This window comes from Dromaius novaehollandiae, chromosome 1, assembly GCF_036370855.1.
Source record: "Dromaius novaehollandiae isolate bDroNov1 chromosome 1, bDroNov1.hap1, whole genome shotgun sequence".
Taxonomy (NCBI): domain Eukaryota; kingdom Metazoa; phylum Chordata; class Aves; order Casuariiformes; family Dromaiidae; genus Dromaius; species Dromaius novaehollandiae.
In genome coordinates, this window is record NC_088098.1 from 185,269,427 (window position 1) to 185,286,242 (window position 16,816).

The 16,816-nt window shown below is 39.4% G+C and overlaps 1 protein-coding gene across 5 annotated transcripts in view; it reads right to left on the reverse strand.

The window, feature by feature from the left end:
- Nucleotides 1-494: 494 nt before the first annotated feature.
- Nucleotides 495-16,816, reverse strand: part of VWA8 (von Willebrand factor A domain containing 8) — a 187,204-nt gene continuing 170,882 nt past the window's right edge. For all 5 annotated transcript variants that reach the window (XM_026099176.2, XM_064504817.1, XM_064504816.1 and 2 more), the window contains 3 exons: nt 7,748-7,846; nt 6,281-6,519; nt 495-4,519 (listed from right to left, as the gene is read on the reverse strand). In XM_026099176.2, the coding sequence (XP_025954961.2) occupies nt 4,411-4,519; nt 6,281-6,519; nt 7,748-7,846 (447 nt within the window). In that variant the 3' untranslated portion in view covers nt 495-4,410. The remainder of the gene's footprint in view (nt 4,520-6,280; nt 6,520-7,747; nt 7,847-16,816) is intronic.

A 16,816-nucleotide genomic window follows, 5' to 3' on the forward strand; every position in this document is an offset into this window, starting at 1 on the left:
ATATGACGTCTCCAAACGATTGCAAAATGCTCAAATGCTTTCGGCATCAATATCTATCACTGACTAACTATAACATCCTGACCATCAGTCTGTAGTTAAAGGTTGTAACTTACCTCGTGGGACACCTCGAGTGCCGTTACTGTACCTTACACAGAAACAGAAAGGGAGAAATGTTGACTTTCCTTTCCGACAAGGTTCATTATCAGCATGGGAGAGGTTGTTTGCCCTCCCCAGATGCTTGCCGAAAGCACAGGAAGTGATAAAATGCAAGGCTACTTAGACACACTTCTGCTCCAGAAGCAGAATTATCTAGGAGCTGAACAGCAACTTACATCATAGTTATAGCAGACAAACTAAAAATCTTGCCTGTTAACACTGAAACAATTTTAAACACACCAACTAAAATCCCAGCTTTTTCTAATACAGAGGTTCTGTCAGAACTGACAGATAATCATAAACAATTTCATTTTCAAATCAGATTTCTGGATTCAATATATGGTTAGGAAATGTATTTTTATTTCTCAATAAATATCTTTTACATTTGCATTTTTATAGGAATGCTATTTATTAATAAACAAGATAATGTGCAATAGCCAACACAGCATAATTGCAGGTTTTCTTTTGTCAAAACTGAATAATTGTTTTGCAATAATTAATATAATAACTAATAATTTGCATCTCTTACATGTATCCCCAACTGGACAACAGTTTCTTATTTTTTTAATGATATTATACAATATCTAAATTTTTTGTTACATGTTTGTTTGCTTGAATATTACATCAGTATATGTGAGCAGGAATTAAGATCTTTCTTTATTCTTATTTTTGCCAGGCTAATAGATAAACTCCAGCATCACATCCACAGTCACGTTTCATACCTAATGTCTGTTAAGAAAAATTAAAAAGAAAGTGACTGCAGCAGTCAAAGATTACCAGTCCCTCCTAATGCTTCATGCTAAAATACCCTTCCTACAGGCAATCATGTGAGGCTGCTTATGTTTTTAAATGTTTATTGTGCCTTGCTCTGACTGAAAACAGATCTGTCTAGGCTTTCTCTGTGTTTCTTTTCAAGTCAGTTAAATAATAATGCTAAATGACTGTCTAATGTTACTAACCAAATATTGAGTTAGTATGAATACATTAAATATCTAAACAGACCCAGATAAGTTTGCATTATAAGAGGTAGTTAAAATTATTTAATGATTTTTTATAGCATTTGCAATAGTCAGGACCCACTCAAACTGACAAATCTATTTACTCAGTCAAACAGTGCCTTCCCATAAAAATGGACGAGCTTGAAAGTGTCATAATAAACTGTGAGAAGAGCTGAAAAATGTCTTAATACAGTGAAGCAAATAATACACTTTCAAAGGAAATAATAGCATCAGCAAACGCTGGTACATGTATAGCAACAAGAGCATTCACTAGCCTAGCTGTTAAAGTGCAGACACATTACTCAAGTGTTTTACTAATGAAAAAAATAAATGCATATTAAAGAGCTCTGGAAGGCTCAGGGATGTGGAAGAAGTGTGTTTGCTAAATTCTGGTAAGCTGAGCAGTGAAATAACACTGTTAGTCCTTGAGAGACAGGAACAAGCACAGCTGCTGTTTTGATTTCTCGGCAGTAGTGAGGGGCTTTAAAGCAGGTGAGAGATGCACAGGGCCCAGGGAAAACTTCTCACTGAATTTTAACAGTTTAGAGAGACACTGTCAGGTCAAATATGGTCTGCAATGAAGCACTGTTAAAAAACAAACAAATGGAAAATCCTCCTTCTGGACTAAAAAAAATAACCTTTTCATTAATCTCTTCTCCCTTCCTCTCAAATTCGACCAGAAGCTGCTTTCAGACCCTTGCAACCGCGCTCCCCGCAGTGGCTGGTCTGCAAATGCAGCCGTATCCGGCAGCTCCCTGAAACGGGAAGTGAAATACGACCAACGTGTCTTGAAACAAAAAATAAAACCAAACCAGACCAAACACAAACAAATAAGGTTAAATAGTATGATGTTAAATACCATTTACAGTGATACCCAAACAGAAGGTTTAAAATGGAATTTTTACTGCACAGTCCCTCTTAAATAACACTAATTTTTACTATAAAGATCACAGTATCATAGTGTAAATAGACGCAAAGTGAGAAAGTTTATCCCCCTAAGTAATCTAGAAGCTGTACAGTACTTTTGACTACAATAAAATGTTTCCTTCTTAAAGAACTGCTAGTGATAAAATCAGAGATGCTGAAGGAATTACTACATGTAAGGATAATTACTAACAGAATTATTAATATGCCAATTTTTAATTGCATTTAATATCTCAAATTGTGTTTACAGGGCCAAGACACTTACATTTTGACGTGTACTTCTGCAAGTAGCTCTGTGTGTGTGTGTGCATGTTTGTATTTGTCACAGCCAGGGATAATCTTCCCAATGCTCCCCTCCCAATTCCCTCCTCTCCAAACAGGAATTTCATCTTTAACCTCTTTGTTTGCATGTATATAGTTATCATAACAATATAACAAACCTTTGAAAAATGCCTTCCGTCCCCTCATACCATAAAGAGTTTTGAAGCTGTCCAGACAATCAAAGCGACGCCTGCTCTGAGTTTGGGTTATCTCTGCGGTTCAGTCCGAACAATTATTTCACAATATTTGGGCAAGATTTATTGTTACATGAGGTCACAGCCTACAGCTGTTTCCAAAAAGACTGTGCACGAACAAGAATACCAATGCCCCAGAAATTCAAACACTTCCTATAAGCAGGCCATTTTTGACACTATGGTAAAGATGTCTGAAGTTACACTTCTGAATGCCTGTCCTCAGCTTAAGGGAGGCAGAGCCTCTGGAAATGAAGTGCATCTTCTGGAACTGGAAGTTATATGATGTCTCATATTTTGAACTGCTGGACACTTGCAGGCTTTATACTGGAGTGGAAGTTAAGCGGGTTACATAGGTTGGCTGCTGCAGGACTGATGTAGTAGCAAATGCCCATTAGAAACTGGACCCCTTAAACCACTGATGGTTGTATGTAACAAGATCAAATTGATATGCCTCCTCCCTTCGCAAAAGACTGCTCACAGTGCAATTTGAGCAACTGCAGCATTAAGAGAAATATCAGAAGTGAAGTACCATAGTTCCTCTTTTCTGATTTTTATGAGCACTCTTCCTTGGATTTTTGTCTAATCACTTACCCTGAAATGAGTTAATAGGAGCAGAGAGTATTAGTGATGATGCGGAGAAATACCAGCTAGCTAAATGATAATTCAATTCCTCAAGTACTTCCATGTTCCTGACGCATTACAAGATACCTGTTCTGTAGTATATAAATAGGGATATCTCCTCAGGGACAAACCAAACACCAGCCAACTGAATTCTAAAGTAAGTCTTTATAAATATCCTGCATATTAAAGAAATATATCCCAACACAGACATTTTCTTTTTTAATTCCTTTAGAAAAAACCTTGAATACCTAGATATGCCCTCCAGATGGATGTTCAAAAGACTCAAGCAAGAGTATAAAGGAGCTCTAGCAGAGTGCTAGTAACTTTTTTGTTCCCCCTGTCTAAAAGGCACCTCCGGCCTCTGGGGTGCCGTGGCCCTCCCAGGGAGTCTGGGCAACAGCGAAGTGGGATGTTCATCCTCAGCCTTACAAAGGAGATGCCGTGGTACTTCACTCCTTGGAAATGGTGGCAGGTGGGTCTTAAGACCCTTTTGACCCTTTCCCCTCATTTTTCACAGGCAGAGCTGAAAGAATCTTCTTCTTTTTTTTTTAATTCTTCTTAACAGCCACTTTCTCTCGATCTGACAACTCTGTGTGCCACGCCTGATCAGATAATGGATGTTTACATGGCGACAGTCTGTGTTTCCAAACCGTTCCATTGTTCCCTGCACCCAGCGGTGAAGTCTGGGTGCCGACCAGGACAAGAAAGCACCCGCACAGGAAGGCAGGGTTTCCTCTTCGACCAGAACAGGGAATTAACTATCCAGACCTGTGCACACAAAACACTGAAACAGATGAGCTGGCTCCATCTTGTATAACATTACCTAACCCCAGAGGACCAAGAGATGCTATTAATAAAACAGGGTGAGATGATAGTGTAGTGCTGGCAATACATCAGCCAGAGTGACGATCACAAACGGTCCTTTATTTATTCATCCCTCTGGAAAAACATTCACTCTGCAGCCATCCTGAGTTTCACCTCAGCCCCCCTGCAATTCTTTGAACACATTTTAAGTCAGTTGAGAGGTTTGCGGTGAAATCTTACAGCACAGCTACCATGCTTATTTGGATTAGCTTTCTGATTAGAGAGCAGCAGGTACTTCATTAATAATGGTGTTTATCCTCAGCTTTAGGGTTCATATCTTCAGCGGGAGCGGATTTCTTCTTTGAATACACACATCGTGACATCAGCGATGGCTAGGCACTTGACAGCATGGTAGATGTAAAGATCTGCTGCAAGATCTGGGGGATCTGCTTGGTATCCATGGCAATAAAAGACCGGCCTGCTGGTAGTGTCCTCTGCAGCCTAAGGAGCAGAATGAGGGACAAGAAAGAATTACCATTTCAAATTATGATCCCTACAGCAAGCCAGAGCTGCTTAAGAAAGGATGCTTTTACTTTTGAATACCTTGCCAATATATGCCATTCACGTCGCTGTCACTGCGCAATTAAAGGCTTGGGAAAGCAGCAGCGGGAAGAAACACTGCAAGCAGCTATGTCACAGGTCTTTTCAGCAAGACAATCCAAGTGTTTTTAAAAGAGATTTCTACTCAGGTCTTATTTCAGATGTGTAAAAAATCTGGCTTTGATGAAGGTACCAGTGACTCAACAAGGTACTGACCCCACTGATTTTCTGAGGACAGCTGGAAATTTTCTCTGCAAATGAAGATATTTACTTACTCTAAACATACTAGCATGTTTTGATTGAATCCATAACTCTTTCATTTCAAAATGTCCAGTGAGTCTAAATGTGCTCTTTGTACTTCCTCTTCTAGATCACAGCAGATTAGATGGAAAGATATTTTTCTACAAATATTAGCCTGACACATTTTTATTCACAGCTTATGCCTCCTAAAAAAACCTCATACAAGATGTACTTAACAAAATCTCTCAAGTCCAGTCGGGCAGGCTTGGAGTTTATTTTTTCTCTGCTTTTTAAATAAGTTTTAGTTTGTACTCCACAACATTTTTCCAACAATAATTTAAGTCTCACTTTTAAAGCGAGTTTTTAGAAAGCTGCTACAAAGAAATCCTTTCTCCTTCCCCCACACCAGCTACAGGAAGGCTTTGTCTAGTGCTGCACTTACACACATATAGAAATGCATTTCAGTGACAGCATTGTGTGCCTTTTCCATACCCAGTGAACTAGGCAATTATATGATCTCTTCTTACACAGCAGGATATGACCAATGTTTTTTTTCCCTCCTAGCAGAAGTAAAAGGACATTCTGTAATTATAGTCTTTCAAAATGAATTCTTTTTAAATGTATAATGCAGCTCTGATGTATGGACCTGCGGATAGGACTAACGTTTGCTCTGCAGCTGCATCTTTCAAACCGTTTCTGATTAAAACTGCATATTGAGGGCCAGTTCCCTTTGGGCCTTCACTTATTCTGCTCTAGTCAAAGATCTGGACAGAAGCAGAAAAGGGTCTGTTAACATATTGGCTATAACAGCTTTCTGTTGCATGTACTGGCTGTTGGCGGATGTGGAATGTCAGTTGGGACAGAATTTCCTTATTTTTCCCTGTGCCTAAACAATTTAAAGTAAAATTATGGACTAGCACTAAAAATAGCTCTGACTCTCCAAAAAATTTAGGTCTCTGAGTCCTAATGCAAGGGTAGCATGAGAGTCAGATTTTTAACAGTTTTAGAGGCCATTAAACTCCAGCTTTCTCTTGTTTCAATTTCCTTTGTTTTCTTGGGCTATTCACACACACTTAAACCCCATACTGGGAAAGGCCAAAGGCACCACATCTCAGCCGTGATTCTGTAGTGTTATTAGATATGTGAGTAGTGCACACCTTGCAGTGAGAGAATGGATTCAAGTGCTCCCTTTAGACGCTAAGAACACTCTGATCTAACTTTCCATACGGGATGTCCGCAAGGGCTGATGAACCTCCTTAACACAAGTAAAAGCTATACCTCCTCTTTGGCAGATCAAAACCTTAGTGCAGAACATCAGCAGGGAGTAACTGTGCCTAGCTACACTGTAATTAAAAGCAGAGTTTAGATTCATGATGAATGGAAACAAATGAAGTTATATGAGGGATTAACAAATATATTTACCTATCTGCCTGGTCTCCTAAGGATCCTATGAATATGGCAAAAGCATTGACTTGAGAATTGGTGGTCAAGGCCTGGGCAAACCTTGATGGTAAAATACCGTATCGCTCAAGATTTGCATCACTCAAGACGATAACAAAATACTCATCAGCATCTTCCTTGGCGATATCCCGAATGGCATGCTCTGTCCCTTCCAAGGTGTGGTCTCCACTCATGCAGAACTGCGAGTGGGCATGCATGATCTGCGTGCACAACATAAGCCAAAAGGAAATAGATAAGATGACTTTCTGAATAAACATTCATTTCAGCTGGCACAAGGGGGAGCAAATATGCATTTATGCTACGCTAAGGGAAGCGTCTTCCGAAATGTGGACAGTGCTTCAGATACTACAGAACACATAGCTTTTCACAGACAACCTGCCATATTTTAAGATAGGTATCACTTCTTAAAACACAGTGGGTCAAACAAAACCCACACATGGACAGAATTACACTGGATCCTAAGGAAGGTAAAATATGTTGATCAGCTGAAGTTGGAAGAGCTACATTCCTGTGTATTTGAGGAAGACAACAGGGCTTAGTTTCCTAATACCGTGACCAGCTTCCACCTGTTTATCGTTTGTACCGGATTTCTAAATCCTATTAGTGTCACAGTTATTACCAAATACCGGACTCCTGACAGTGGCAACAGGTTTTAAAAATGTTGAAACATTTTGTTTGAGCTTTTATGAAACAATATTAAAGGAAAAAGGAGAAATACACTGCATTGATGAAATTATTTTCTACACAGATGGTAAAGAACTTCAGACATCAGAGAATATTGTTTCTAATCTAATCTAATCTAATCTAATCTAACTGCCAATCTCTTAAAGATATTCTTTGGAGGAAGTTTAAATACAAAGTTCTAACTAAGGTACCAAGCTGCCGTCCAGGTAAATCCTGCAATATATTCACATTTTATGCATCCTGTTGAAGTAAAGTCTTGAGGAAGACACTCACTACTTTGCAACTGGGACTTAACAAGCTTTAAACCTAACATTCACACACTTCCCACTACTACTGTAACATACTACTTCTTCAAGATACCATGCAAAAGCAATGATCTGGGATCACGCTGCAGTTTAAATTAGCCACTTACACACTAATAATATCACCATATGATTTAGGTGGAATGTATATCACTGCATAATGTTTGGAACTTCCTTTATCCATTGACAGGTGGTTAAAATGAGGCATTTATGACAACGGTCCAGAAAAGGTATGTCTAGCCTCTAATTTTGGCACAGTCTGATTTATACCAACGTCTCTGAAAGGTTCTAATTCAGCCTTACATAAACGCACAGATTTTGCTTCCTTGTCTTTGTATCAGCTTTCCATTCTTTACGCTTTGCATTCTGTGACCTACATACAACTTTATCTTTGAAGTCATGAATCCTTAATTATTCAGCATTACTTATCAGTAGGATTTACCTTAAGAATCTCTAATCTTTGCTTATTGTTCTTGGGAACTTTGTCACTCCCAACCAAGGCGATGTTGAAGCCATCTCCTGAATGCCCCACAATATCATACTGCAAGAAAAAAACTTAATCAGTCATTTGTTAATCATGACTGACCCTTGGGTCAGAATGACACAAGATACATCAGAAGCAATCTGCTTTCAACAAAAAAAAATACTGTTCACTGCTTATGAGCTGCTTAAAGGAACTACTTGCAATTTCTCACAGACATGAAAATGTGTTAGAGAGAAATCGCTAATATAATGAAATTAAAGAACAGTTACTCATTTCTTTGGTCTGTTTTTCACCTCATCCTACCAACTGCAGAGTGATGATGCACAGGATCAAGACCTTGCCCTTTCGCATTGCCTACTCATTTTTTTTAAAGTAGCAATTTACTTTCTCTCCAGTCTGGCAAACAAAAAGTGGATTGTTCAAGAGTAGCTCCAGTGTTTGATGAATTGTTTTTGTAACCTCATTCTGCTCTGACAGAAAAAGCATTACAAGCCTTTTTAAAATCTGTACTCCTTATTTTTATGCATAATAGATCAAAATCATTGCTAAAAGTATGTAGAGAAGTGAATTCCAAGAGTCTCTGTGCATTTTCAAAGGAGACTGTTCATATCAGTCTCCTGTGAAAGACGCTGCAAAAATCACATGTAGAGTTTTACTGTTCAAATATCCTTCTGAACAAATAACACAGTATTTTGAAGACTTTTCTTTATGTGAGATTTTTATCGTCACTACGTGAAAAAAAAGACAAGCTGAGTATGGCAAGGTCCCGGCCTGTCCTTTGTGTTATGGATGTAGCAATCACCCCAGGAAGAATTCATGAACAGGACAAAAGTAGATTTAAGGGCTCTCTGCACCAAGGAACAGAGCACAGAGCACAGATACTGAGCCTGGAGGGTCCTGAGTTGGCAATTCCCCAGTGTACTGCAGTTAGAAAAGATCTGCCCCTGGGAATGTGCATGAACATGCCTGAATTTCACCCAGACTAGCTGGCACAGAGATGTATTTAGTTGAAAAGAGAGCCTTTATCCAACATTTTGCCCTTCTGTTATCTTTTATTCAAGTAATGCCTAGAGGTGCCTGCCAGGTTCCTTGTCCTTAGTTGGCCCATAATCATTTGGTAAAAGGTGGGTCCTGTTCTCAAAGTCCTTCTGGCTTGTCCTTCCTATGGAAGACAACTTTACTTAGTACAAGTCAGGTACTGGAGATTGGATAAATGACACTCTTTATCAACAAAGCTCTTTTTATTTGTTTCCATAGCCCCAATTTACTTAAAAATAAATCAAGATAGCAGCTGGAACAACATTTTTAAAGATGACACCTCCCTCTGCAAAACAGTAAATGTGCCACATACTATAGATTATTTCACCCAGGGTCAGACTATTTTGTGACAGCCTCACAAAACCCAGACTTCCTTCCCCTAGGAAATCTTTATATAATCTAGTCGCCACGTACTCCTATTTCATTCTGTTCTGTTGGCTTTTCTAATTCCTTTTCTTCTCAGCTCTTCCATTTCTTATATTTGCTACGCAGCATCATGTAAAGCTGCCTGTCTGCCACACAATTTCTCTTAAAAACCTATTTCTTCTGAAAGTAGAACCTTTCCTCACCAATACTTCTTCAGACTCCCTCCTCCTTGATGAATATTTACCTGTTACTTATGTCTTCCTAAAACTCTCCTAGATAAAATGGGAAATTAAAATACATGGATTTTGAGAATAATGCTGAGGTTACATCCAGCATACTTTGGAACTAGTACAGGAACAAAAGGAGAACACGAAACACAGAAAAAGAGTGCATGTGTACTGTTTCAAAAACTAGAGATTATTCAAATCAGAGGAACTAAATAAAGAGGCAGTTAAATGGAGCAGAAAATACGCAGTTCTTATGTAATGTCAGAAGTGTTATGGGATCTTCAGCATAGACTCATAAATCCAAAATTCCACACATTATTTTCTGAGCAGTTTTGTATTTGGTACCACTTTTAAATCAATTACCTCACTATGTAAGGCTCAATGCTGTCATTCTCCTACATAAAAAGAAGTATGACTCCTTCATAACAGGCTCCTTCCCAGGATTTCACAGATCTCCCCACTGGGTGTTGCGACACCGGCCCTATCGTACTGAGTTCAGGGGAACACTCCATGCTTTGCTATTTGGGAATACCATTTTGCTTCTTGGCACACAATAGTAACAGACAAACCTTTCACCTTGGAAAGGCTGGGTTTAAACTCAGTTTGCCAATTCATGCAAAGAGAAGGGCTCCAAACATCACAGATGCACCCGGCAGTTTGGCACCCTCCACGTTCCTGCGCAAGGCAGGAATGGACAGCCTGGATACGAGCAAGGCGAGCCTGAAATTTCTGGAGCAAACTATTGCAGGCATGTAAACTGTTCACATGGGAACACCATGTCCTATCTGCTCCATCCTTGGCTAGCTGTTTATTATTTTTCTGTGTGTGCCCATGCATATATGTGTGTGCACGCGTGTGCGTATGCATGTAACAGATGTTACCTGTTTTCTTGTTTCTTTGCCCACAGTTTACTATGCTATTTGTAACAGATGTTACCTGTTTTCTTGTTTCTTTGCCCACAGTTTACTATGCTATTTGCGATTTGTTAAAAAAGTGTGGACAGGCAGCAGGGAGGAAGTGCCTGTTTGCTTCGTCCTGGCTGCTGCATCCTGGGTCAAACGGAGCCTCCCTGAAAGCAGGCAGAGATCCTGCCTTGCCCGAGAGCATGCACTGCTGATGGGAAGCACCGCAATCCTCAGCCCTCCCTTGTGCTGGTCCTCATGCTCCTCTCATCCCCCTGGCAGTCAAGTCAGACACCAGAATTGGCCAAAAGCTAATCACCGTGCGATTGCTTTTGGGAAGTCTACCTCCACAAACTGCGAGCTCAGAGGGGTACATGGGGCAGAGCAAAGGAAGGGACGGGAATGCAGCAGCACCAATTTGGATCGAATTAAGCTGTCATGGGACTGCAGCCTGGGAGAGAAGGGAGCAGACCCAGACCCACAGCCAAGCTTTAGAGGTGACAGAAAGGAGGTGGCTTTTGCAGAGGGGAACATGTGGTGTCTACTGCAACCCAGGAAAAGAGAATAAGGGACAAAGTAAACTGGAGGGAAGAACTCCACCCTGCAAGGGTAAAGAAGGAGATGTACTTTAAGTCCTTGTATTTAAATCTCTCTCACCCATATTTTGTTTAAACAAAATATTACCTCCTTCTAATTTGTGTTCTAATAAAATGAACCCTTAGTGATTCAAAGGTATCTTGGTGTGCTCACCTCAAAGAAAAGGTGCAGACAGCTCCATTTCAAAGCCATGCCCAACTGGGAACCCCAACACATGCAGGCCTATAAATGCTTTGTCAAAACTGGAGTTTCTTTCCTTTGCACTAACCGTGGAAGCAGAACACAGCTAAAGAGACGCGCAGAAAAAGGACCTCTAAAGAGAGCTCCAATGCCTTTCCCTTAAAAATTCCACAAGAAAAGGATAGAGTTAAAAGTGAGAGAGGAGCTGTGATAAGACCTTACTTGGAACCAATTTTTATTTTGTTTGTTTCATAAAACACAGCTCTCTGGACAAATCCAGCAGCAAAATACTTGTTTGCCACAGTGTAGACGTAATTGAATTAATATATTATTGTGGTGCACAATGGCTCTTTTTCTAATAGCCTCAGGTACACTGATAAAAGAAATACTCTATTTAAAGCTTTGAGTACACAATATGTAAACACATGTCTCTCTAAATAGCATCATTTTATTGCCTTCTTTCCTTACAGGTTAAAACAAATCCCATTCCACTGTTATATTTGGTGCTGAGTGGATGGTTGCTACTGCCTAAAATGGGTAAAATGGAAGACTTTGTCTTCTGCTGCTGCCACACTGAAAGGTTTAATTTCTCAAGACATTTAAAAAAGCTGAAAGACGACGCATTCTGAATGTAAAAGCCAGTGTGAATGAGAGAGGCCTCTGCTGGAGGGTGAGAGCTTTAGAAATTCATCTCTTCTTTGGACAACACTGAACATTAATTTTTTTTTTTTTTGTATTTATGTCAAGCGTTTTGTTTATTATTTAAAAGAAACTATTCTGCCAACCATGTGAAACATTTGCTCTTTTCCTGAATTAACAGTAGTGCCTCCACAGTAAACTCTCTATATGGGGAATGCTGAAATCTGCATATAAAATCTGCAATATCCCTTTAATATTGCAATAAATAGAAATTTGGGCATTTCCTATCAGTTCTATGATATGCCATTTTATTGAAGCACTTAAAATTTTTTAAAGACTTCATAAATTCACTGTTATGTAATTTACTGGACAGACTCCTAAATCTGGCATCATGTGTGCAACTGTCAGTAATTAGGGATGATACAAAACCATACGGCTTTGTGTGACAGGCACAATACTACTTCAGATAACCCAGAGAACGAACTGCCATTCTGTATATTTTTACATAATTGACATGTAAAATGAGATCTACAAAAGATATAAGAATTTTAATTCTGCAAAATAACTTGCTTATTATAACTTTTATCTGTAACTGGTGCATCTGCACACTTAAAGGGGACAGATGCATTTGTAGTAACACATTTAACTCCATTATTAGGATGAGACTGAGAATGTGGCTTCCCGTGTTTCACTCACTCCCACTCTTCTCTCTAATAAGCACTTTAGAGGAAATGTGGAAGAGATGACATCGGAGGAGGGCTTTGAGAGATGGTTGTTAATTTAAAGAAATTTCCTGGCTGTGGGATGAGCCTCCCATTTCCCCCTTGACAAGGAATGATTCACCAGCTGCCGTTATGGGAAATGGAAACAGGCAGGTTGTGCTACACAAGCATAAAAAGCTGACAAATACCTGCTGGCACTCTTCTAACCTTCTATGAACAGCCACATAGCCAATATCTAGCTCTTACTTCTGTATAAGAAGCCAAGGAAAGGAAAAAAGTACAACTCACCTTCATTCAATACTATAAAGACAAATCGATCTGTAACATCAATGACACCAAAGGGTAGCACATATGAGGAGAGCCCAGCTGGTAAGATAAAACCCACAACCAAGCAAAAAACCCACCCGATTCACTCACAACCTTTTTCGGCAGAGAACGAAACCAAATATGAGCAGAAAAGTGATCTTGAGCAAAGGCCAAGAACTCGTTTTCAAAGTCTGCACTGCTCTTAGATAGCAGGGGAAGGGAACCTTGCTACATAAATCCCTTTTGAATGTTTTGCTCAACAATTCTGATGGTTCCTCAGTTTCCATACATGTTATACAAGAAACCTCTTAACTTTGCACCAAATGCTGCTCTGACTTTTGCAGGTGAGGCTACAACAGAAGCAGGTAACAGCAAGCATATCTGAAGGCCAAAAATGTCTACTCTACAGAACCACTCCTGGAAGCCAAGAGGATAAGGAAGACAGAGAAAAGAGTAAATGATAAACTGTAGATTCCTCACTGAACACAACACAGTTGTGAGTTGTTTTCACTTTTTTCAAATAGCTCCTTATTTTAGAGATGAGAAGTGTTTGTTATTTTGCAGACATACCAAAATTTCAGTTTTGTCCTGAGAAAAATTAGCAGCACCTTGCAAAGCATCAGTGTTTTATAGACTGGAGTCATTGATACTTTTAAACAATCACTGTTGCTCTTATTCCTTGAAGACCTGATTACATGCATTAGAAACTGAGAAAACAGCATGTGTTCTGGTTACTGGTCACATTCATGCAGGTGTAACAACTGCCATATCAAATCCTTAGGATGTAGCAAACCATCTAATCTCTCACATGTCCATCTTCACTATGTCCCCTCTCTGTCCTCCCTAGTAGGGACAGCACCGAAGCAATGAGCTCTGAAAGCAGCTGCTGTGTCAAGGGCTGTCAGTGCTCATTTGGGGGACAATTTCCTTGACCAGTGAAATATAAGGCCACATCTTGTCTGCTGTCCTCATCATCTCTGGGGAGGCTTATAATACTCTTGTAGATATTATGCTCTGAGTGAACCAAATCACACTGAGGCAGCAGAGCGAGATACGGAGAAAGAAAAATATCTTTCTTCCCTTCAGCAAAAGTAACTCTGAAGTTGACACAGCTCACACTGGATCCGGCCAGCCTTGATTCAAGGGGCCATCACTGGCCCCCAAAAGTCCTCTATCCAGTGGAAGGAGCACTTATACGGGGGAGAGTTGCTCTAGAAGCCAAATGAAGTTGAACAGATGTAGAAGCTGACTTTTTCTCCTTGGTATGTCACTAAAATTTCCAGTATCTTCCTCACCACTGTTATTTTAAGTATAAAATTAGCCTTCCAGCTTTCTTGACTCATGCAGATTGTAAGGATAATATTACTGCTCCGGTCTTACTATCATCCAAGAGTGGCAATTTTCACATCTAATAACTGCACATGGTTTTTGTGTAAGTGTTATTATTGTAAGTGGTTGTTAGACAGCATATTCAATGTTACAACTGCCTTTTCAGTTATTTATATGGCCAAATGCAGGGTTTCATCTATGTGCAGGCCAAAACTCTAGCCAATAGCAAGTATTTCCAAACAAGATAGAGTAATCTGTAATAGACACATAAAAAAGCTGCATAAAAGCCGACCTTGGAAATTGCTCTTAATTTCAGTTTGAGCCACAGTCTTTTAGAAAGACACTTTCTCTTTCCCTAGTAAATTCTAACTCTTCTCTGGATGCTTTCCAATTACACATCATCCTTTTCCAAGCTGGAACCCAGAACTGAACACAGTCCTTAATTATATCATTCTGCACACGGAGCTGTCTGTCTTGTCTACTCCCACATGTTATTCCTCGACCATGCACCTGAGGGTCATGTTTGGGTTCTCAGCTGGAAATAAAGATAGTTGGTTATCTACCAATGCACTGCATCTTTTTCAGTGTTCATCTTGTAAGACATTATCTCTAAATTAAGAGCAAAATAATTCAATGTTCTTAACAACCGAAGAACGGGTACTAGAAGAGAGCAAACAACTCTTCCCTGTTCACATTTCTCATTTTAGTCACGATTTTATCAGTTCCTTGAGTTTTCTCTCCTCCAGACTGAGGAGTTCTTGCCTTTTAGCCATTTCTTGTATGGGAACACTTCCATACCCTCTATAATCTTTGTCACTCCTGCTTCTAGGTTTCTCAGCTCTACGATAATTTCTGTAAGATGGGGAGCTGCAGCTGCATACATTATTCCTGATGTGAATGCACTATGGATTTCTGCTTTGTTCTCTGTTCTTTTGCTAAAAATTTCTAACATTTAATTAGCCTTTTTGACAGCTCGTGGGCACTGAGTGTTCAAAGAACCATACACCATAATTACAAGATTTCTTTGCTGAGCACTAATACATAGCTGAGAGTTTATGATCGCGTATTTAAAATCAGAATTGTTTTCTCCCATCTGTAGCACTTAACATTTAATAGCACCAAACACCACCTGCCATTTTATTTCTCAACCATTCTTTTTATTGCGAGGTCCTTCTGTAACTTTTTGCAGTTGGATTTTTCCTTTTTGTTTTCCTGAATAACTTCATTTGGGTAGCAACTTTTGTCAGTTCACTATCCACCCCCTTTTCCAGATCACTTACATATATACACAGCAACACTGGCCCCAGCACAAATCCCAATGCAATTCCACCAGTGATCTCCCTTCACTCCCTCACTCTGAAAAATGGCCACTTTTAATTGCCTGTTTTCTATATTTTAAGCCCCTAAAGTACCTTCATTTCTTTCTGAGTCATTGGTGAGAGACTTTGTCAAATGCTTCTGGAAATCCAAAGAGACTCTGTCAACAAACCTTCCTTGTCACGTGCATATTGACTCTTTCAAAATACATTACTTTCCTTAACAAAAGCCACATTGACTATATCTGAACGTATCATATTTATCCATGTGTCCATTACTTCTATTACTTATTCCTTTGTGGATTACCTTACATTTGGCAATACTAATATGCATGTTGTTCAGATAAGTCCAATCTACCAAGCTACAGCAGATTGTGCTTATGATTACACTGCCCTTGTTAAATATTTGTCATTAACTCTTCTATTATCAGTAAACGGGAGACACACAAGCAGCTGAACCAATAAACCCCTCATTTCCCACGATTTTCTTAATTACGGCTGAGCTCCCAAACGGATTCTCTGGGCCGAGGTCTAAGCTTATGGTGCAGCATTTTTCTCTAATGAGAATACAAATAGACCCTCTTTCCTACCTGACATATTTTCATGACATTTGTAGGAACTTAGTATCTTTGGGAACTCAAGCACTGTTTCAAATTTGTTTGAAATGGGAAAACATGCTCCAAAGTTTAAGCGGAGGGAAAACATGACTGACAGGCAGTATGGTAGTACCACCGTGTTTCTTTAGGAAAGCAGGCTAAAAACACAGTACGTGTCTCCTTTTTTCTCTGACAAATGAAAGTCTGAATGTTTGGCTTTGTAGACAACATTCTAAAAGCATGTCTCATATGCCTTGGTTTTGTCCAGGAGACAATCTTCTATGGAAGAATAGAAACCTGTACGATTATGTTATCAGAGGAACAATATGAAGAAGATCTGATTGAATGGATCTCAAACAAGCTTTCTATTCATTTTGCTTAGAAGATTTTACATTTTGTTTAGGTGTATTTTAAGTTTTGCATTCAAAAAGCTCTTCAATAAAGACATCTGACATCTTTACTCTTCCACTAAACACTGAGTTTGTCAAGAATTAGCTCCAGACTGGCCACTTTTGTCATCTTTAAGGTTAAAGATACCTGCCCTGGGCCTTGTTTAGGCTTATGGAGACAAAGAAAGGCATACATTTTATTTATATTTCCTTTGCAGGCTACCATTAAATAATGTTTGGGACCTAACCTCTTTCAGAAGAGAAAACAGACAGTTTTGGTTTCAGATACCCGGAAGAGAACACGAGTAACCAACAAAGGAGTGGCGTCTTTTTTTATCACAAAGTACTCCTGTCTGTACTTGGGGGCATGGAAAGACAGCATTCTTGCATGCCCCCAAGCACATATATACCTATGTTCTG